Genomic DNA, 22858 nt, shown 5'->3' with positions numbered 1-22858 from the left:
TCAACAGAGGGCGGCATTTAAAATCCACAGTATGAAAGTATAACTATTAATGATGTAAAAATGGCAGCCCACAGGCACTGTATCAGGGTCATTTCTTCGGGATGTCGATCGTCCAATTTTGTCACTGTAAGCCTTTATTTTATGTTCCTTTTTAATTGGACTAAAATAAGTGAGCAGAGTGCCTTCTTGAGATTTTGGCGATCGTGTAGTGTAGGGCCCCTGTCTGCCTATAGCATGAATAGTGACACTAAAATAAGTAAAAAATGACTGTCATTCAACCTAAAAAAAACCCAGACTTCTCTCAATGCACTGACACCTTTTTGCTGTTTTGGTAATTTTTGAACAGTTTCTTGGCGTAGAAATTACGATTTTCCTGCGCGGTTTACGGGCCAGTAGTTGGAGCCGTGCAGCGCGACTTGCGTGCTCACGGTACATCGGGCAGTGATCGTCATCTTTATTTTGGTGTTGCGTTTTGTCGTTCTTATCGTCATTTTACTCCCAAATTTCCATCAAAAATTCAAAACCCTGCCCTTTATCTATGATACCTTTACGTGAATAATGTCGCCAACTAGTACTAGTTTGGTAGTCCGAGTAACTTGGACCCAACTTATCGCCTTTTTAAAAATTTGGACATGGTCTGGCGATCGCCAGACCATGTCCAAATTTTTAAAAAGGCGATAAGTTGGGTCCAAGTTACTCGGACTACTAGTTTGGTAGGTCAAATAGTTTAAAAGTGGATTTTGTTCCCTAAAATTATAGCCTAGCCCTAGGAACCAGGCCCGTAGGGTAGGTACACGATCACCCAGATTTTGCTGGGCAGCACATATTTGATATTGTTAGACGATAGGTCCAACTTTTGTAAACATATTTCATGATATATCGACAACAGAACAAAGAGTGATGTCTACCCCTAGAACTATGGGTCTAATTGTTACACAATACCCATAGGTAGGCATATCATTGCGAACATGCTGTATACTCTTATCAATAATAATAAACAGGCAACGACCAAAAAGACTACAGTTGAGTTTTGGAGTGGCTGCTGTATATTTTAGCCCAAGACTATGCCCAGTACTTTTTGACATACTCACGTTCTGTTCGTTAAAAATATAAGGGTTGAATCGACCCCGATGGTGCAAAAAAAATGATGAAAACAGTACCATTTCCGTACCGAAGCTACAGTTTGAGTTTTAATGTGCACGCACGCGAAGCGTTGTTGGTGTGACATCAGAGTCTTTTGGTCTGGGAACCGACCACAGACACCATCTATGTAAGGTATTCTTACCGAATCGAAAAAAAATAATAACCCCCACTCTTGTTCACTTGATGCCTTTGCTGTTCTAAGATGCAACAGGAACATTTCAACCAAACAGGTCATTTGAGCAATACATGCACCTTTACATTTGATTTTTTTAAAGCCAGAGTCCATTATTTGCAGCTATCCAAAAAGTAACTGGCGTAATTATTGTTGAAAAACATACTTGGTTGTAAGATAGTAAGGGGACTAAACTCCCTGTGAAATGATTCTTTCTGGCAAGCTGTCATTTTGAAAAAATCAACGAAAGAAGGCCTTTCCAACTGTGCTTCTTAATAACTACCGTTGGACATTTCCGTTAGTAGTTCGTTTTTTTTATTCGGCGAAGCGCGTGCAAGCGTTGACACGATGCACACGCACGCCTGGTTGCCATAATTCGTCGGATCAGTGCGCGACACCACGTAGCTGCAATCAGCTCAGTGAGAACGTGTCTTGGACGCTGAATTCAGGCCAATTCAAAACATGATTCAGCAACTTTTGATTCAAAATCGAGATCCTACAATGTTGTTTTTCTCGAAATATACAGCTGAAGCTGAGCTGAAACTTCATCAGGTTATATTGTTCAGCACCCTTCTTTAGATTTTGAGCACTTTTGTTGCTTCGAACGAACAAAATGCACAAATTACAAATGGTGGACTGTACCTTTAACTTACTGTTTTTGTTCAGCCTCTCCGGCAAAGATGGGCCTCGGTTTCATCAGGCAGTCGTCACTACGCCTCGCTCAGCAAAGAACAAAAGGAGCGACTGGCACAGGGACCCAGCCTGGCCGACTTCATCACAGAAGATCTGCACACCGCAGAGGGCCCCCCTGATGGCTACAGCGGCAAACTGGTCAAAGAAAAAGGCATGAAGAGGTAGCGATGAAGTGCACATCAATTGTTTAGGCCAATATTAACCCTAACCGCCCTAAATCCTTCAAACTCCTCTTTGCCAAAGTGGAGGAATTTGGAGGATTGAGGTTACGTGGGCAAAAGTGCGTTACTGATTTTGTAGGATGCACTTTGTCAAGGTCTTGGGCCGGACTTTGTGTTGTTTTGCTCAGCCATGCATAAATATAAGCCTGGATTATGCTTGAAATCCTCCGTACTGCTCCAGGATGTCACTGGCCAAGCCTCAACATATTGACAGTCACTGCTGCAGGATTTTGCAGGATTCAGGCAGTGGTCACCCCTCCATGGACCATATTCAATAAATGATGGAGGAATTTGCTGGATTGAGGCTATATGCTATTTTCCCATGAGGCCAATTGGAGGATTTTGCAGGATTGAGGCTACATCCTAGCAAAAAGGCCTAGGGAGTTAGGGTTAATGTAATAATCAAAAACTCTGCATTCGCTGGAATTCGCGGTCTCCCCAATGTAAAACCTCAAAAGAAACTGCCTGTTCTGGACAAACTGTCATTGCTGAAATTTGTATTAAAAAGTTTGAGCAATATGCTCCAGAGAAAACCGTGGAAAATTGGGACTTAAAGATTTTTATTTTTAAAATCAAAGCGTGATCTTTATGGTCTCTAACTTTTACATGGGATTATCGATGTATTAGATATTCTCAATATTGGATTTCCGATATGTTAATTATTGAAAATTCTGATATCGACGGTGCTAATGCGTGTATAACTTTTAGGTTACGGCTGCCACCGTGGTTGAAGACGGAAATTCCAGTCGGGAAGAACTACAGCAAAATCAAGGAGAGCCTGCGGGGACTGAACCTGACCACTGTAAGTCAAACTTGAATCAATTTCTGAAACACACCAAGACTGATAACATTTGGTGCGTAGAACATAAAAAGTCGGAAACTTTAGTCATGAATTGTTCGAGTGCATGCTCAGTCTTTTATAACATGTTGCAATCCTGAATTTTTATTGAATATCGTCATGTTCGTGCAACAAGGTCGTATCTGCTAACATGGGCCGTATGTGAAACGCAAGGTTCAGAATGTTAAAAGGTCGTATTTCATTTAAACTAACCCGGATGTACATGCAAAGTCAATGGACGTTGAGATACGACCTTGTTGCACGGAGCGTATTCGCGCGAGATGCGACTTTGTTGCAGAGAGGAGTTACGACCTTCTTGCACTGACGTGACGATATATTGCATCAACCAATGGGAGAGGCTTTTCATGAAATTGTAGTTGCCAAAACTTTCAAGTGAGAACTACAGCCGATTTTTTTAGCAGAACTTTGCAGTATCACTAACCCTCTAAAATCACTCGAATTTACCACCTGGTTTTAGTCACTGCAGGCATGGAACTTTTCCTTGGATCTACTGATAGTCTTGTTTTGGATTTCCCCTGCATGCCATTAACATTTGAAAGAATTTATTAGATCACGCCCCATTCCTTTTCGTTTTCTGTACTCTCAAGGTACCGGTATGGCCCGGATGCACGGACAGTGCCGTATGGCCGTCTTCACACGTTACCCAGCGCCGCTGCTACCCGGCCGCTGTGGGTTGTACCACTTGGTACTTGTTTTTTTTTTTTACCTTTTAACAAATTCGTTCATGGTTTCTTGCCAGGTTTGTGAGGAGGCGCGGTGTCCCAACATTGGCGAGTGCTGGGGAGGAGGGGAACATCAGACAGCGACGGCAACCATCATGGTGAGAAATGTATAAAAGTTGCTCTGAGGAGTCAGGTGCCTTTCACATGCTCAAAGTGATCATTATTGCGTAGTCAGGCAACCGGACAAAGATGGTAGCAGAAAAAAAAACTATCGACATCCAAATACATGCATGAACAACGTTGACCTGAATTTTAATGTCTATGTTTTTGTGATAAAATTGGAACGAGGTAAACAATTTCCAAAAAAAACGAAAAATCTGTTTTGAAAAGTAAAAGTAAGCAGAGTTGTTGTCTAGTCCTCACAGGTCAATCACAAGTCAATCACAAGTCGCTCACAAGTCAATCACAAGTCAATCACAAGTCCATCACAAGTCAATCACAAGTCGTTCACAAGTTGATCACAACTCAATCACAAGTTAGTCACAAGTCAATCACAAGTCGATCCCAAGTTGATCACAAGTCGATCACAAGTCAATCTCAATTCAATCGCAAGTCAATCGCAAGTCAATCGCAAGTCAATCGCAAGTCAATCGCAAGTCAATTACAAGTCACACACAAGACAATCACAAGTCGATCACAAGTCGATCACAAGTCGATCACAAGTCGATCACAAGTCGATCACAAGTCGATCACAAGTCGATCACAAGTCAATCACAAGTCAATCACAAGTCAATCACAAGTCAATCACAAGTCAATCACAAGTCGATCACAAGTCGATCACAAGTCAATCACAAGTCGATCACAAGTGGCTCACAAATCGATCACAAGTCGATCACAAGTCATCACAAGTCAATCAAAAGTCAGTCACAAGTCTATCCTAAGTCGGTCACAAGTCGATCACAAGTCAGTCACAAGTCGATCAGTCTCCAGCCAAATCGCAAGCTATTCCAAAGAACGGGTGAAGACATTATGGTGACTAGTTGTATTTGACTTGTGATTGACTTGTGATAGACTTGTTTTTTAACTTATGATGGACATGGCTAAAACTCTGGAAATAGTTACTCATACTACACTGTTATGCTTTCGAAGCAAGTTTGATATTCAAAATGGCAATTGAACAGTACTAGAATAGAATTTAAAGATTTAGTCCATCATTTGTAATTTGTGCATTTTGTTCGTTTGAAGCAACAAAAGTGCACAAAATCTAAAGAAGGGTACTGAACAACTAACCTGATGAAGTTTCAGCTCAGCTTCAGCTGTATATTCCGAGAAAAACAACATTCTAGGATCTCAATTTCAAATCAAAAGTTGCTGAATCATGTTTTGAATTGGGCCTGAGTTCAGCGTCCGAGACGCGTTCTCACTGAGCCGATTGCAGCTACGCGATGTCGCGCACTGATCCGACGAATTACAGCAACTGCGTGTGCGTCGTGCCAATGCTTGCGTGCGCTTCGCCGAATAACAAAACGAACTACTAATTTAAATTTCCTACGGTGCGTCTTAAGAAGCACCGTTGGAAAGGCCTTCTTTCGTTGATTACTTCAAAATGACAGCTTGCCAGAAAGAATAATTTCACAGGGAGTTTAGTCCCCTTACTATCTTTCAATCTAGTATGTTTTTCAACAATAATTACGCCAGTTACTTTTCGGATAGCTGCAAATGATGGACTCTGGCTTTAATGCACATATAGAACACCAGAGCGGGTAGTCCACATTTATTCAAATACCCATTCTACACCTGAATCTGTCTCTGATTATTGTTCTACTCAACAGCTTCTAGGAGACACATGCACAAGAGGTTGCAGGTTCTGTTCAGTGAAGACGGCCCGCAAGCCGCCCCCTCCAGACCCCAACGAGCCTGCCAACACGGCCAAGGCCATCGCTGAGTGGGGACTAGACTATGTGGTGCTGACGTCTGTAGACAGAGATGGTATGAAACAGTGCTGTAGTACTCAGATTAACCCTCCTACTATTTAAACAGTCACACACAGTCCATCCACTTCCCCTGCTATACTTTTAACACAGGCTAGTCACCAGCAGTCAGATCATATGTCAAGCAAGCACTGTGACCAGTCAAATTCAGTCAACAGACAAAAAGCAGAAACTGGTGGATCAGCTGTCTTATCAATCAGCTACAGTCAAAGCACAGCTATATCAAGTTACATTAACAGTCACAGCCAGTCAATCCTGCTTTATGTAGGCTGGGAGCTCTTAACTGTTGAAAACAGTCACTTGATTGATTTTGACTGAAAGGACAACTTGGCCGAGCCATGTAAGGGGACATCATACTCTTATTCACCGCATTCAATTTTTAAAAAATGCCTTGTAAGTTGTAGGTTTATTCTTACTTGTACTCATGCTGATATTTATACTGACTTGACTGATGAAAGTTGAAATTTTGTGTTGTGGACAGATTTACCAGACGGAGGCTCCACCCACTTTGCAAATACGGTCATTGAACTCAAGAAGAGGTACGTGTAGCGAGGGCCTATTGTAGTAAACTGCCTTGCTTAAGAACATCAGCACCATGATCAATAAATAACAAAGCGGAAAAGCGAGTGGAAATTTCTGCAAATTTGAATATGTAAATAATAGCGGGTTCTTGTATAGCCCTTTTAATTAGTATCAAAGTGCTTTACATCATTATTACCCCTGCTCATTGGGCCAATGAACATTCCAAATACCATCTCAGCTCCCTGGGGAGTATACAGCTCGATGCTGCCATTTCGGCGCAAGGAAGCTAATTCAATCACAATAACCATCTCTGCCCTCATAGGTACCCATTTACTCCTGGGTGGAGAGAAGCAATGAGTGACAAAGTGCCTTGCTCAAGGGCACACGCACCGTAGCCGCAGGCAGGACTCGAACCCACAACCTGCAGAATATTACCTGCAGACCACGAATTCAATGCCCCAGACCACGAGGCCACAGAACTCCACTTAAATTCTTTTCAATCCAAATTCAATAAAAAACACATTCCTCCATAATGCATGAAGAAACCTGTAAGGAAAAGAAAAGAAATGGTTGAATCTTAGAGGTAGAAGGAAAACCTCCCATAAAAACCAAAAAATGGAATCAGATAGAGCCTGAGAACCCAATCCCTATGGTGGCCTGGATCTGAAATGCAGCCACAGAGGTGGAAGGCGAAGAACGTACTTCTGCGCCAATCAGATTCCCCAATGTTTCCACACCCACAGGAGCTCCATATTAGTGGAGTGTTTGACCCCAGACTTCAGGGGTGATATGGAAGCAGTGGAGAGGGTAGCGCTGTCGGGACTAGACGTCTACGCCCACAACATTGAAACCGTGGAAAGACTTCAAATGTGAGTGAATACCGCATCTCCCACTCCAGACTCAAGGGAATAAGCAGTAATAGTTGCTTTTCCTCTATAGATTTGGCCAAAGAACATCAATTTGCAAATAAGGAGACTGCCAACGGAGGGCTATATCGGTTGAGCACTGGTATGGTATTAAATACAAAGGTCGCAGATTCAAACTTCACTTAAGTCAATCAAACTCCACTCAAATCAATTATCTTTGCTTAATCCTAACCCCCAGTCCCTTTTTGCTGGGAACCATCCTCAGTCCTCCAAAACCCAACACATGTGTGCACTTGTGTACAAATGAAGGATACCCAGCACCTCAATCCTTCAAAATCGTAGGACAGTCCTACCTCTCAAAATGCATTCATCCTCAATCCTCCAAAATCCTCATGTGCTTCAATCACCATTCATCCTCAATCCTCCAGAATCCTCATGTTTCTCCAACGCCATTCATCCTCAATCCTCCAAAAATCCTCCAAAACCGCCAGGAAGATTTTGGAGGATTTTGGAAGATTTTGGAGGATTGAGGTAAGTTAGGGTTAAGCTTTACATGCAGATAAATGTGGGCACGATTCATCATCTAAATATCAGCTGCTGTAATTTACTTCAGTTTGATTACATGTATGCATGTACATGTTAGTGGTGCTGACTGAAAAAATACTATTGTACAAAGCCTTATTTCAACACCTCCCCCCCCCCCCCAATTAATTGGTTTCTGTTTTTTGGTGAAATCATCATCCTTTTCTGTCGGTAAAATCATGTGTCAGTCGGTAAATATTCCTCAACAAATAGTACCATTTATTGTCCACCAAATGGTGCTTTTCCCCTCCCTATCGACATACTCCACCCACACCCCCACTTTTTGAGTTTGCGGCAGCCGGATGACCGGCAAAAAAATCCTGGATACTTTTCAGCACGGATGGTATGTGTCTGCACATTTGTTGCCACACCCCCCATTCAAATTGGTTCGGCCACACCCCTGAGCTTAAACATGAAAGGGGTGTCATTTTGATACGTGTTACTTATTCTTGTTGCCATTTGTGTGTTAGTTTTGTTAGGGATCCGCGTGCCAACTACCAGCAGTCCATGGCGGTGCTGTCTCACGCCAAGAAGGTTCATCCCGACGTCATCACCAAATCCTCCATCATGCTAGGGATGGGGGAGACAGACGATGAAGTCTTCCAAACAATGAAAGGTTAGTCAGTTTGTTGGAAGTAGTTGGAATGTTCAAACGAGCAAGCTTGTGAAAAAAATATTTTCTCGTCTCTTGGATAGCGCTGTTTTGAGAGTTTATAATAATAATAACGTGTATTTATAAAGTGCACGTATCCACCAGTATTGGTGCTCAAGGCGCTACATCATTATTACCCTGCTCATTGGGCCAATGAAACATTCCAAATACCATCTCAGCTCCATGGAGAGTATGCAGGTCGAGGCTGCCATTTTGGCGCAAAGCAGCTAAAATCAGCCACGATAACCATCTCTGCCCTCACAGGTACCCAATATACTCCTGGGTGGGGAGAAGCATTGTGACAGTGTGCCTTGCCCAAGGGCACACGCACCACAGCCGCAGGCTGGACTTGAACCCACAACCTGAAGAATTACCCGCAGACCTCAAATTCAGTGCCCCAGACCACGAGGCCATAGCACCTCGCCACTGCCGTCATGCAAAGTTATAAATCTTAAGCAGCAATTGCCTTGATTTCGCACACGTACGGCGAAACATTCCATCCCCAAAAGAGAAATGGTCACTTATTGGTGTGCGCACATGCAGTGGAGAGACAAAAATGGCTTACTGTTTCTTGTCCGCCCCACACAGATCTGAGAGCAGTGGGCGTGGAGTGCGTCACACTCGGCCAGTACATGCAGCCCACACGCAGGCATCTCAAGGTGTCGGAGTACGTCACGCCGGCCAAGTTTGACTACTGGGAGAAAGTTGGCAACAAACTGGGCTTTGCCTACACGGCTAGCGGGCCCCTGGTCAGATCGTCCTATAAAGCAGGTGAGGTGAAAGATCAAATGCTCTGTTAAAATAGTCTGAATGTCGTACAAACGTAAAGCGCTTGCGGCAAATGGTTTAACCTTGAAAAATGAATTGAATTTAATGTTTTTTGTTTTTTTTACAAATAATCACGGCAGAACTGTCTAATTAAGTTCATTTCACACACACATAAAGAATTACTAAAATTAATGCGCTAAAAGTGGGATGGATTCGGGCGATTCACAATGCAGTGCGCCACCAAGAGTTTGCAACGGAGAGTCCATTTTTCAAGTTTACGGTGGACAAAACGTGGCTCATTTGAATGAGTGTCGGTAGACAACTTGAGCTAATATGTCATAGATTGGAGGATAGCGTTCTGCCGCCTTACAAAAAACACCATATTGATAACAAGAAAAGAAATGGGCAAACAGATCCTCGAATCATACGCTTAAGAAACCACTGACCGGAAAAACTAACAATTTTTAAATGTCCCGCGCTGCGAATTTGTCGACAATCTCCCACAATGCACTGGGAAAAATGAACTCTCCGTGGCAAACTCTTGATGGTGCACTGCATTGTGAATCGCCCGAATTGCCTGTGAAGTGGCACCAGCCTTTATTTGAATGGCCAATTTAGGGGCGATTGCAATTTTAATTAAATAGGCAAAAACACAAGGTTTATGTGAGGTTTATCCAAGGTTTTACGGGGTACCTCAGGGTTCAAGCTCAATGTTTATCTGAGGTTCTATGAGGTTAATGAGGTTTTGCAGGGTACCTCAGGGTTTAACCTCAGGTTTATCTGAGGTTATATGAGTTTTTACGGGATTTACAGGGTACCTCAGGGTTCAACCCTAAGGTTTATCCAAGGTTTTATGAGGTTTTACAGTGTTTTGCAGGGTGCCTCAGGGTTTAACATCAAGGTTTATGGAGGTTTTGTGAGGTTTTAACGGGATTTACAGGGTACCTCAGGGTTCAACCCTAAGGTTTATCCGAGGTTTTATGAGGTTTTACAGTGTTTTGCAGGGTGCCTCAGGGTTTAACATCAAGGTTTATGGAGGTCTTGTGAGGTTTTACAGGGTTTAACCCTAACATCCCAAAGGCTCTTTTGGGGTCAATGACAAAATACCACAGAATACTACATGTTTTGTGCGCACTTACATGGAAAGAAATGCATACTACAGGTTTCTACTCTACTACAGGTGAGGTTAGGGTTAAGGGGTACCTCAGGGTTCAACCTTTCGGTTTATCCGAGGTTTTATGAGGTGTTATGGGGTGCCTTTGGGTTTAACCTCAAGTTACCACTCGTTTAGTTTTGTATTCTTCCCTTATCGTTTAGTGCCTTTAATTTGTATTCGGTTTCATACGCATATAAGCTACCGGTTGGTAATTGAAAAAAAAAATTGAAACTGCACACGACCCTCAATATACAAAGAGATCAAAAGCTGATCATATAACAGATCAAAATTGATTGTGCCATTACGTTTTGTCGGAGCACTTAGTGTGTCCAATTTCACCTTCTGAACTGTATATGGCCTGTACCTGTTATTTCAGTATGGCCATGGGCATTTTAATTAGTTGACAATTAAGCCATAAAGTAGATTTGTGCTGGTACTGCATTGAGCATTTTTCTTGGTAATAAAAAGGACCGATTAATTTTAACCTTCCAAAAAAAATACTTAGAAAGGCGTCCAACGCACAAAAACAAAGATGATAATTTATACAATGAATGGAATTATGAATACTTGTAATATGCCCTTTTTGCAATGTGCAACAATCGTATACAGCAGAGATCAATGCAAGTGTTTGCTAATTTATCCTGTACTGATCGCATTTTGCTGTGGGGCATACTGGCTTTAATAATTATGGCATTAATTACAAATGCAGCTATGCAGATAACCGTACTAAATTCCAAGATTGAATTGTTTATGGAAAAATATGTACGGCAAATCAAGCGTTTTGGAAGAAAATATAATTTGATTTATAGAATTGACCCCAAAACTCCTTGTCTGTAATCTCCTTGACCATTACTAGATGATGGATGTATAAGATTTGAAAAAAGACATGTTCAGGTTTATTCACTAAGCTCTTGAAATAAAAAAAAATGTCTGATTTGTAATGTCCATGATACTGGGATTGTTCTTATGTGCTTGCAGGCTAAAGTGCAGTGAGTTAGTACTGTAGTAAAGTTCACAATGAACATATCTCTTTGATCTGCACTGATTGGTTTTTCGGCATACAATGTATTTGCTGAAACAGCCTTTGTTTTCGTTAAGATTTTTGTTTTCTTTTTCAGTCTTTTTGCCCATAGCATTTGTACACGTTTTTTTGTTCCCGGCACTTTGGGTAATCCAGGATCTTCATTTTATCTCATGTGTGCTAAATCACATGACCCTTCCTTGACCAAACCGGAAGTGCGTTATAATTTGAAAGTGGAAAAAGATGTGAACTTACTTTCAACGATGTCAGTCTCTGGCTAGGTTGTACTTTACCAAATAAATTACCAGGAACAGCATATGTTAGAGCGCCTTCTAGCAGTAGGTTGAAAAATGTTACATGTCAAATATCACAAAAAGTTGCCGAAACAGCCCTGTGTTTGTCCACAAACTTAAGTCTAGTTTTTAAATGTCTTTCTACAGGTGAATTCTTCTTGAAGAACCTTCTAGAGAAGAGAAGAAACTCCAGTCAAACTGGGCCAAGCTAATGTAGATGTCAACAGCAAGACTTATTTAGATTCAGAGATTTACTTGTGTATTTAACAAACAGTTTACTGATTTATAAATACTGGTGTAAGCAAAGACAAAGAACTTGAGCAGGAATTGAACCTGCGACGTCTGGGACCCCATACCAGTCAGTGTTGTAGTCGAGTCAATCTCAAGTCCATCACAAGTCCATCACATGTCCATCACATGTCCATCACAAGTCCATCACATGTCCATCACATGTCCATCACATGTCCATCACATGTCCATCACATGTCCATCACATGTCCTTCACATGTCCATCACAAGTCCATCACATGTCCATCACAAGTCCATCACATGTCCATCACATGTCCATCACCAGTCCATCACATGTCCATCACAAGTCCATCACATGCATGTCCATCACATGTTCATCACATGTCCATTACATGTCCATATGTCCATCACATGTTCATCACATGTCCATCACATGTCCATCACATGTCCATCACAAGTCCCCAAGTCCCTGTTCAAATCACAAACTACTCAAATGAACCTTGCTTAAGACATCCTTTTGTTATTGTTCATCCACTGTTGCTTGTGCCTGAACTTGTGAGTGGACTTGTGACTGGACTTGTGATGGACCAGACTACAATACTGATTCCAGCTATCTGGCGTTGAGACGCTGCAGAGGATCAAATAGTGTTTGGGGGCAATTTCGTTGCTCTACTGAGTACGTGTACACATGATTATTAAATAATAAACTTTGCTGGACTTGAACCCGCAGCCTTCGGATGCCATAACGGTCGTACGGTGCTCCAGAGTTAAAATCTTATTCCATTCAGTTTTGTTTTGCTGAACCCAATACAAGTGTTTGTTATAAAGTAAACACAATCTGTTTCCTTTGTGGTTTATTCCAGCTTTATTAAAGGACATGTAATGTCCGTGACAGAGCCAATTAACAGCGATATCTAATTAATGATTTCGAGAAATGATGGGAAACTTCTAGTCTGTAATCTCCTGGACCATTACTAGATGCTGGATGTAAAAGTATAAGATTTGAAAACTGCATTTTCAGGTTTATTCACCAAGTTCTTAAAACTCTGTCACAGACATTACGTAACGCATGGAATAAGCCATTTACGAGTCAAATTTGAATAAAATCTGGAATGTTGACTTAATCCAATGCTTTGCATGTTTTAACTTTGCATTCTCCCGACCAAAGAGACTGTTACTATATCACGTGATTCGGGGCAAGCCTTATGCTAGCAACCCCCAGCTCTGGCATGGTCTGGCGTCTTTGTGCCATTCTCACCCATTGTGAACAATGTATTGGTGCTGAGCGTCTCGTACGTAACTATGCAAGAGCTTGCCCCGAATCATGTGATTAGCAACAGTGTCTTTGGTCTAGAGAATTCAAAGTTAAAATGTGCCAAGCATTCTGAGCAAGTCAGTGTACCAGATGTTTTTCAAAATTAGATCCCAAAGGATATTGGTCACTCGCAAATGGATTATTGCCCATAAACAGATTTTAAAAAGAATTTGACTTTTCGTTTACAGGTAACTATTTAATACAGGATTTGAAAATAATATTAATTTAAATTAAAAAACTACTCATACCAAGTAAATTTTGTTTAGAAAAGTTTCTATATTTGGAAAAGTTGGAAATGTGTGAAATTAAAGATTCATTTGCATGAAGAGTTTCAAGTAAATACCAGTTTGTTTAAGCAAAGTGCATATTATGGTCGGATTGACTTCAATATGAAACCTGTAAAAAGAGCCTTTTGTCAGAGTAAAGTTTTCAAAAACATCAAGTAATTTTATTTAACAAATATGCATATGTTGTTTTGAACCAAAAAGCCTTTAATGTTGTTGACATTTGCCACTTGGTTGAGAATGTATGGTGTATGTGTCAAATGTCATTAATTTCAATATTTATTTTCCTACAAAAGATGTTTCTGCCATAAACAAAATTATTCAATCTCTGACTAGAAGTTCAGTTTTTGGAAATGTATTCTCTTTTGATCTGTTCGTTAACATCTCTGGAAGAAAATGGAGCTGATCCAAACTACATGTATACTTATGTTTGACAGATGTGATGACATTTTTGTTTAATTAGTATGAGAGACAATATACTTTAAAGTTGTCCAGTTTTAATGACGAAGTCGTACTGTGACTTCTGTCGGAATAATTTTCAATAAAGTTTCTTTGCTCAACAAAAGTGAAATTTTGGTCCCCAATTTATCTTATTTTACTGGTTGGGTGACGGAGGTGTCTGGCAACACCAGCCCGGCCATTGGCTGGCGAATCAGCCTAACTAGAAAATTTGAGGGTTTTGTTTTATAGATAAAACATTTCTGGGCATATTAAGGGCACTCTTTTCGTGTTTGAAAGTTTGAAAGTCATATATTGTATGGTTTTAAAGACAGAATGACTTATCCTCGCATTATCTTCGAAATTTTGTCAAAGTTTTTGATAGCAAAAACAATCTATCTGTGAGTTAGGTCATGCACGCGTCATTGGTTAGAGCAAAAAAGCCCAACTCGCTTAAATAATACCCAACAAAACATAACGAGGTAAACAAGTTAAATTTTATGCATGCTGTGAGTTGCGCTTGTAACATGATTAAAGGCATGGGCGTCGCGAGGGGGGTGCAAGGGGGCGCTTTCCCCCCTGGAAAAGCCATCCCAACCCCCAAAAGGACAAAAAGGGCAAAAAGGGGGGGGGGGGGATAGTTGCGAAGTCATATTGCTGTTAATTTACAAGGGTGGATCGCAGGGGGGGGGGGCAACGGGGGCCACCCCCCCAAAAAAAAAAAGAACCCAATTTTTCTTTTTTTTAAGTGACGTTGCAATAAAGGCAGACACTGTCATCTTTTCCTCAAAAAAAAATGGTTAAAGTGGTCAGAACTTGCATTATGTTCAATGCAACAATCTGAATTCGAAAGACTAACCATTTTTCGCATTAGACACCCTCTAAGTCATAAAATAAGCATGTGCACCGTTATGGTATTGCTGCATTCGCAGTGGACGATGACTGTTGAGCTAATGCCGATAAGACACAATGTATTATACACGGATTGTCGTCAGAAACGATGATAAATGACTGTCGTTATATGAATTATTGTATCATATTCAAGGGGAAAGTAGGCCTAAGCCATGCCACAAACAGGTCCATTATTAATGCCTGGGCCCCTTGACCGGTCTCGCCCCGTCACTCGCCGACACCTTTCCCCGTATCATGCTGCCATTACGGTGCCATCTTTAATCATTAAGTAGACGCCCTCGCATCCGTCTACTGCGTTTTAGCATGGTGACTTATTCTTTGAGATGTCCCCCGAGAGCCACTGGGCAAAAATTTTATGCATTTTTTTGTCTATTGGGTCCACTTGGTATATATACCCCCTAAGTTTGCCCGAATCATATTAAGCCTGAATCTATTTCGCATCTTATTTCAAAAGATTTTCGAGCGTTATTATAGGCCTATAGCATGTCTTCTGGCACTGACGATTTAAAGATAATTCCCTGTGCTATTCAGATTTTTTCCTCAATATAACAATATTCACTTTTGAATGAGACATCGAACGAAAACAAATCAACTGACGTTTAGTTATTGAATTGGTTCTTTACAAAATTTGAATTACACCAAAATCCCCGCTAAAACGAACACCGCTTTAACGAAAATTTGGCTATAAGGAAAATTTGGCTATGACGAACGTTTGGCTATGACGAACTTTTGGCTAAATAACGAACAGTTGGCTAAATAACGAACGTTTGGCTATAACGAACATCCCCTTTTGATCTCGAAATAGTCAATTATATTGCAATGCACAATAAACTATAACGAACGACCACTATAATGAACACATTTTTATGGACCCCATCAAGTTCGTTATCATAGTGGCGTTCTACTGTATTAGTTGCGAGACAACAATTCGGCTCTCGCTATAAACGCCCCGTATTGGAAAATTCGTGAGAAGAATCAAACACATTTTTGAAGAGCACGGGGTATGCAATTTGAATATATAAGTCTGTTCAAAGTCTGAAAGAAAAAAAATGCCAAAAAAGCAAAAAGAAAAAAAAAACCTGTTTTTTTTTTCATGTGCTAACCGTGACTTCAGAGGGTAGTGAAATATGAGCATATATTAGATGCTATTTAAGGACCTGCATAACCAAGCCTAGCCCCATAAATGTGGCCTATTTTACTGGACTGCCTCCGTAAACATAGGCCACACATCCACATGTACAAAAACGTGTCGACTTTGCCAAATTTTGATTTTCACATTTAGGCTTACTTTGTAGGTTTTTTTTTGCTTTAGAAGCATTCTCACCCTCTATATAGGCTAATCAGAAAGTGCTGCCTTTTTCAGATGTCTAATTTTGGTGAAATTTCATGTTGAAATTTTGATACGCAAACGTGGGCAAATGTATCTGGAAATTTCACGAAAAATGGACATCTGAAAAAGGCAGCACTTTCTGATTAGCCTATATAGAGGGTGAGAATGCTTCTAAAGCAAAAAAAACCTACAAAGTAAGCCTAAATGTGAAAATCAAAATTTGGCAAAGTCGACACGTTTTTGTACATGTGGATGTGTGGCCTATGTTTACGGAGGCAGTCCAGTAAATAGGCCACATTTATGGGGCTAAACCAAGCCTATCCATTTACCATTGTATTTTGTGCTTGCGCATACTCTTTAGGCCGCAAAAAACGCGACACACAGACATCCATCAGACAGACAGACAGCGTAGGATGTTTTATTATAGGATGATATAATGTGGACATAAATATCAATAACACATTACATGTCCATGTTACAAAAAGGTTTATGATAAACTGTTACCAACGATGTTTCTGACCGAAATGATATTAAAATGTGTGACGTCAAATAGCACAAAATATTGAAACTTGAGAGAAAAACTGGGAGTACTTCAATTTATTTACGTTATAGCAGACCCCAAAAGACCATTGCACAGTTTGATAAGCCTATTTGCTTTGCATTTGAACTTACATTTTCGTGCTTTTCTTGACAACCTCCATTGGTGGGGGCGGGCTGACGGCATATGAAAACATCATCTGCACCCTAGTTTTCATCGGTTTGCTGTGTCACCATTCTGCTCCCCAAACTCATGAACTATCATGAGTTTCATGAACATATAGGTCTGGGAGCCAGATAAGCCAGTGTAAAAACTTCCCGGATGGGCGCGGCCACCTAACCTGTTCCACGTGTGGTGACTGCACACCTCCCGGTATCTCATCCATACTAGATTAATTCCATGTTGGTTCGGGTACTTACACCAGTAAAATCAGACGGAAATCAGTTGCCTTGATCACCCCAAATTGGTCCCATAATGCAGTTTGTGTAAGAGCAATGTGCCATGATAGCAATCTGTGCCCCTTATGGCGCACCGAGCTGATAGCGCCACAAAACTAATAGGCCTACGTGTTATTTCATTTCTGTTCAAATGACACGCTCCAATGAGAACTGACTCTTAGCCTTACTTTCCCCCAAAACGCACAAAGGAGTTACGTCAATTGTTTTACGGTGTTACATAACCATTCTTTACGAAATCTTCTCATGAAAAGCATTCAAAAATGTTTTGTAGCAAAAGTACGGCTAACTGTAGTGGCATTGGAAGAATAGTCTGTCAGGTAGACTCTGAGGTATTGATTCGTGCGCAGTGGTGGACAATGGATTCGATTCCGTGGCTAGACCGTATGCGTGGCGGCCATATTTAATAGAGGGCAAACATATGCATGAGTGAAACTTTTGAGCATTCATTGTCACTGAATAAATATAGCAACAGATGCCAGTCTAAGGTGGCCGCCGCTACACATAAAGTTTATTTGATTTTTTTTTCTACAAAAAAAAGCCTATTGTCTGCGTCCAAAACAGTATTTTTTAAAAGAGGTTGTGTAGTGTGCTAATGCGAAATTTGGACTCTTAATAAGCCTCTGTACTGATGACGTCACACTTTGTTGACGTGTGTGCTTTCCTATGGTGCTCAGTGGACCGTGGGCCCCCACTGGCTCCATAGGAAAGTGCACATGTAAACAAAATGTGACGTCAGCAGTACAGAGGCTTATACAGATTCGTTGCTTGTATTGGGCATGCTTTAGTGAAAAGATTTGGACCAAGGGCGAGTCACGTTCGTGACAACTATATAGAGTCCATAAGGTAAAAGAAACAATATTTCATAGGAGTCAACAAACTCAACATTTAACATGACACCGGATAGGGGGTGTAGGCTCTTTCAAGTCCTTTACAATAAGCAGGTCTATAATGTAATCAATTTAAATGGCAGAAACATGGTAAATTGGCGCTTAAGGCAAGTATCCTCCCCCGAATACCCCTCCAGACACGTCTATGATCGTGCGCGATTGTCCATTTTTAGCACGAACTCGTCACATCTCGACCAAAAAAAGGCACGGATCATTGTTTCTATAGCATCGATGCACAGTGTTGACCTCACGTTATAGATATGGTTCAATTTTGAGCCCGACGGGCCCTGCTCGATCTTCGTTATGCTGCTCTTCTTCATTTTCTGTTTTCAGTGATTGATTACGCGCCCCAGTTTATTAGAAACATTTTTTTTTAGTCTGGTCTGGTCTCGGGTAACCGAGGAAAAACAATTATCCCTGATCCCTTGGGTACCGTAAAAAATAATGGCGACTGTTCGTCTTTCTCAGGAAAGAGTCATTCCCCGATTATTGGCGGCGGTTCCCTTGTGATTTGTGGCGCAATTACAAATTGATGAACACAGACGGGAAGGAGGTATACGCGTGGGACGTCTCGAACACCTTGTATGCATATGGGCATGCGTTCGAGGCTTCCGGTCCATCCACAGCCGGGAATAAGTTAATAACACCATTTCATGACGCATGTTCCAGCAAATTGATTCGCCAGATGTGGGAAATTAACCATCGGAAGGAAAATGTTCGAGATCATAATCCTGGAAAGCGATTCTTTTCCCGTGGGGTATTAATCTCCCACAGGTGAAGTCTAACTCGTATATTAGCTTTGCATAACATATTACACCAAGTCACATACCTTCCCTGATATATCTTCAATTCAATAGAATATGAGTCATGCTGTGAAACAGTAAACTCCATAGCGCGGGATAGCATGGCTGCATTGGCTAACCTTTGAAGGTTGCCGACCGGGAAGTAGAATATTTCAAAATATACACTTTTTTTTTATTTATATATACACTATATTTTAAAATTAAAAAAAAAGGTCAGATTCGATCCTGAATCTGGGTCAGACTTGTCCCGACACCCTTCTGGGTCTCTTTTTTTCTTTTGTTTCGAGTCAAATTGACATTTTTGGGGGGTCAACTTACACATTTTTGTGTCAAAATTACTTTTTTTCCCCGGGGCAAATGACCCGGGTCATAATTTTCTCCTCCAAGAGTGTTAGGTCAAGTCTGGCCCAGATTCGATTCCGGGTCGACCCTGACTCCGGACTTTTGTATCAATTCGATGGTGTAAGGGTCAGACTGGACCTGGAAATCTTCTGGATAAAAAAAGACGATTGTTAGAGTCAAATTGGCACTCTTTGTGGTCCCATATTCGGGTCAAATGGCATAAATGGATAAGTGACTCAGAGAAGTCCGGATTCGATTCCGGATCGACCCTGAATCTGGACGTTTGTGTCAATTCATTGCGAAAGGGTTTGGGATCACTGGATAGCATTTAAGGGGCTGTCCATTGGGGGAAAAACATCTCAAACCTTATACTCTATAAACAAAAAAAGTTGCGGGTCAGATTCAATCCGGAATCTGGTTCAGATTTGTTCAGACACTCTAAAGGGTCAATATATTTTAGAGTTAAATTGACACTTTTTGGGGTAAAAATTGCATTTTTTTCGTGTCAAAATTACTTTTTTCCCGGGTCAAATGGACATAGATAAGTCACTCAGAGAAGTGTTACTTTGACCTGGAGGAGTGTCAGGTCAAATCTGACCCCAATCCTGTCCCGGGACTTTAGATTAACTCATTGGTGTAAGGGTTTTGGGTCTTGACTCGGAGATAACCCTCGACCTAATAACATGGTGAAAGCAGTCTTCAGTTAATTTGTGGGGAAATATAAAAACCTATATTTTTAGGGGGAAAAACCCTTTAATTTCTAAATTTTGCTTGACCGCAGAACACCAGCGTGAACTATGCAAATGCCGACGAAAAGAAAAAAAAGTAGTAAAGATGGTTACGGACATCAGGGAACTTGTACATTGGCTTATCCAGATCCTAGACCTACCTATGTACTTGAAACTCAATGGTTTCTTGAGTCGGGACAAGTGCTGGATGGTAACACATTGCAACCGACTCCCAGTGTGCAAATGAATATTTTCATCGGATGACGTCAGCCCGCCAATTTCATGCCCTTTCTCTGAACAATCCGATACAACGGTTCTGATTGGGGTCATTATAAAGATCGCTCGTTTCGCCTGCCGTAATTAATCACAGTTTCTTCCCCAATCGGGACGCCGCTTGTGAAAGAAGAAATAAGGATGAAAACCAGACATCTGTGGCCTTAGAAAGTGCGGAAATGATCGCGGTTCGTTTAGAAAATTGACAAAAAAATATTCCTAATTCGCAAGTGTCTCTCATCTGTCCCCTATTATCGGCACACACCTTATGATGACCTCTGCATTCGTAATTTCAGTGATGCGGTCAGAAGCCAAATTTCCAATCTTATTTTTTTCTCGATTTAAAAAAAGAGACCCTTGGCTCATTCCGTATCATTTTCCATGCAATTAAAATATCTTCGAATAGAATAGAATAAAATATAAAATATCTCCCTTTATGTCATGACTACCTAGAGCCGTGTACTTTTGCAACAAGGGAACGAACTACAACGTTTAACATTATGTATTGTATTTTTTAATATATACATTCATTGAGATTCATGCATGGCCTTCGAATAGACCAACTTATTAAAAAAAGGGGGAAGTGCCACTGAACCTATACCGTGCAGGGATTATGTCATGATTTTTCTATACGGGCAATATCAATTTTAAGATTACGAATTGCAAAACCATGGTACATAATTGCAAACATGTTGATAGTCTGGTTCCAAGATCAAAAGATTTTGAGTATTCTAACAACTTACGTCAGGGGATCGTCTGGTCAGGGAACCGGACTAATATTTTTTAGAGAGAGAGAGAAAAAAAAATAAAATATAGATAGGTTAGTTGCTCGTAAGGCTATCATAATTCATGATTATCAGCTTTTCCGATCAAGGAAAACGTTTCAAGTGTCCGATCCGCCGAATGGCGACGGGAACTCTAATTTCAGTGATTTATTTTCCGTAATTGATTTTTTCCCCCTGGCAACTAATGTCTCGGCGCCATTGTGTCCGGTGCACTGATTGCCACAGTCTGGGAACGAGGTTTTGATGCACAAAGCAATCTCTGAAAAATATGGGTGTAAATATAGAGATATCTGAAATTCGAAATCTGAAAATGGAAATATCCAAAATAGGAAACCTTCTGATCAAAAAAGTTCGATGGTCGTGCTTTTCATGAGTCGTGTAGCAGATGAACGAAGTCATTCACTGGAACGAAAATTCCTGGTTACATATTTAACAATTGGTGACTGCTGTGGCGTGGATATGTCGTTTTGAACACCCGAGGTACGCAAAGCACCCGAGGCGAAGCCTATACCTCTGTCTTGGATTCTCTCGATTTGTATGTACAAATCACGAAAACAAACAGCACTGCAGGAACACAACAAACATGACAATCGAACAACTCACATGCATGTCGCGTGCTCGAAACAGCTAATAGTCCGCTAGTTCACTGCTCCCACTCATATAATGTGAAAACATGGTGAAAATAGCAAGGGTGCCAACGATAGAAGCGTTTCACACCGTACGTACAAAGTCATAGCACACTCCCTGTGGGATATCACGTCCCACAGGGAGTGTGCCATGATTTTTTTGTAAACTTAACACGTGATCTTTATAGTAGGCCAATGCAAATACAGTATTCAAGGCAGGGGTATAACAAATATATATGGGGCCTATATTGCAAAATAAGTTCTAAATTGTGTGTATTAGTGCTTCGAAATGGGAGAAAAGTTTGACATGTACCGTTCTACTTCTAGACCTAAATGCTGACACTCACATTCACAATAAACCCAGCTATAAACCCGGCAAGCAATAAAGAGGAATTAAAAAAATAATCTTTTCATCAGCATTAATTGGCATTTACAACACGACGGGAGAACTTACTTTAGAATTAAAAAAAAATCATCCACAAAATTCATAGACTTCTGCAAAGGCAATATTGTTTGGACGAGATGCAGTGTGCGTCATATAACACAGAGCTAATCCTTCCATCTATCAGTTACCGACAACTGCAACGTGATCCGATAGAGCGTTTGCCGATCGTATACGTGTCAGCAGCAGTACAGATGCACGGATGGAATGTAGGCCTACTACATTATTCCGCTTGCATGGATCTATTTTTAAAGGGCCATTAAAGAGACTTTTTCTAAGTAAAATATTTTGTGCAACTTTTCTAATCCTCTTAAATAGTTGAATACTATTTGACATCCCTTTTTGATTAAAGTTAATTAAAAGTGCATTTCTTTAAACTTTCAACAGTGTCTATGCTTTTCCGGACAATAGGGCGCTGTTGCTATGATGTCATTTCAGGAAGATACTGTTCGTTTTAGGTGTTTTCTGTTCAAATTGTGAACCTGTTCTTTGAAAAGATTTGTGAGAAAAGTTTGCTCATTAATTGGCTTACTGCCATGTACTGACACAACAACGAGTCACTAAAGAAAAGAAAATTTGCGACAGCAAAGTATAGGTTTTCCCGGCCAATTTCCTGAAATTTTCAATCACTTCTGAAAATCGGTCATTCTTTTCGTCTGAATTTGAATGAACGTCTTTAATCCCATTTCAATTCAACGAAAATTCACTCGTTTTCATTGTCCATGCATTCGGTTTTGAGAAACAGACGGCCAATTACGTTACCTGTGCATTCATTTACGCAAGCATTCCTTTTCTAAATTGATTTCAGGTACAGCTAATTTGATTGACGGTTAATGAAAAAGAAACC

The 22858-nt window shown here is 40.8% G+C and overlaps 1 protein-coding gene across 1 annotated transcript; it reads left to right on the top strand.

Moving 5' to 3' along the window:
• The first annotated feature begins 43 nt into the window (after positions 1–43).
• Positions 44–12076, top strand: LOC119733803 (lipoyl synthase, mitochondrial-like). Its single transcript, XM_038207173.1, has 10 exons — positions 44–126; positions 1982–2169; positions 2938–3031; positions 3828–3908; positions 5583–5739; positions 6223–6280; positions 7007–7132; positions 8182–8327; positions 8952–9134; positions 11749–12076. Exons 1-10 carry the CDS (start codon positions 61–63, stop codon positions 11811–11813), a joined length of 1164 nt encoding a protein of 387 aa, XP_038063101.1. The 5' UTR covers positions 44–60; the 3' UTR covers positions 11814–12076.
• The last annotated feature ends 10782 nt before the right edge of the window (positions 12077–22858 follow it).

Source organism: Patiria miniata, unplaced genomic scaffold (assembly GCF_015706575.1).
Source record: "Patiria miniata isolate m_02_andy unplaced genomic scaffold, ASM1570657v1 HiC_scaffold_26, whole genome shotgun sequence".
Taxonomy (NCBI): Eukaryota; Metazoa; Echinodermata; class Asteroidea; order Valvatida; family Asterinidae; genus Patiria; species Patiria miniata.
This window is presented reverse-complemented; position numbering and strand designations above follow the sequence as displayed.

Bases quoted from the DNA above. Each gene is read 5' to 3' on its own strand.
- LOC119733803 (XM_038207173.1), top strand. From the start codon at position 61: ATGGCAGCCCACAGGCACTGTATCAGGGTCATTTCTTCGGGATGTCGA. The intron at 127-1,981 runs GTAAGCCTTTAT...GTTTTTGTTCAG, and splicing joins GATCGTCCAATTTTGTCACT to CCTCTCCGGCAAAGATGGGC. The intron at 6,281-7,006 runs GTACGTGTAGCG...CCACACCCACAG, and splicing joins GTCATTGAACTCAAGAAGAG to GAGCTCCATATTAGTGGAGT.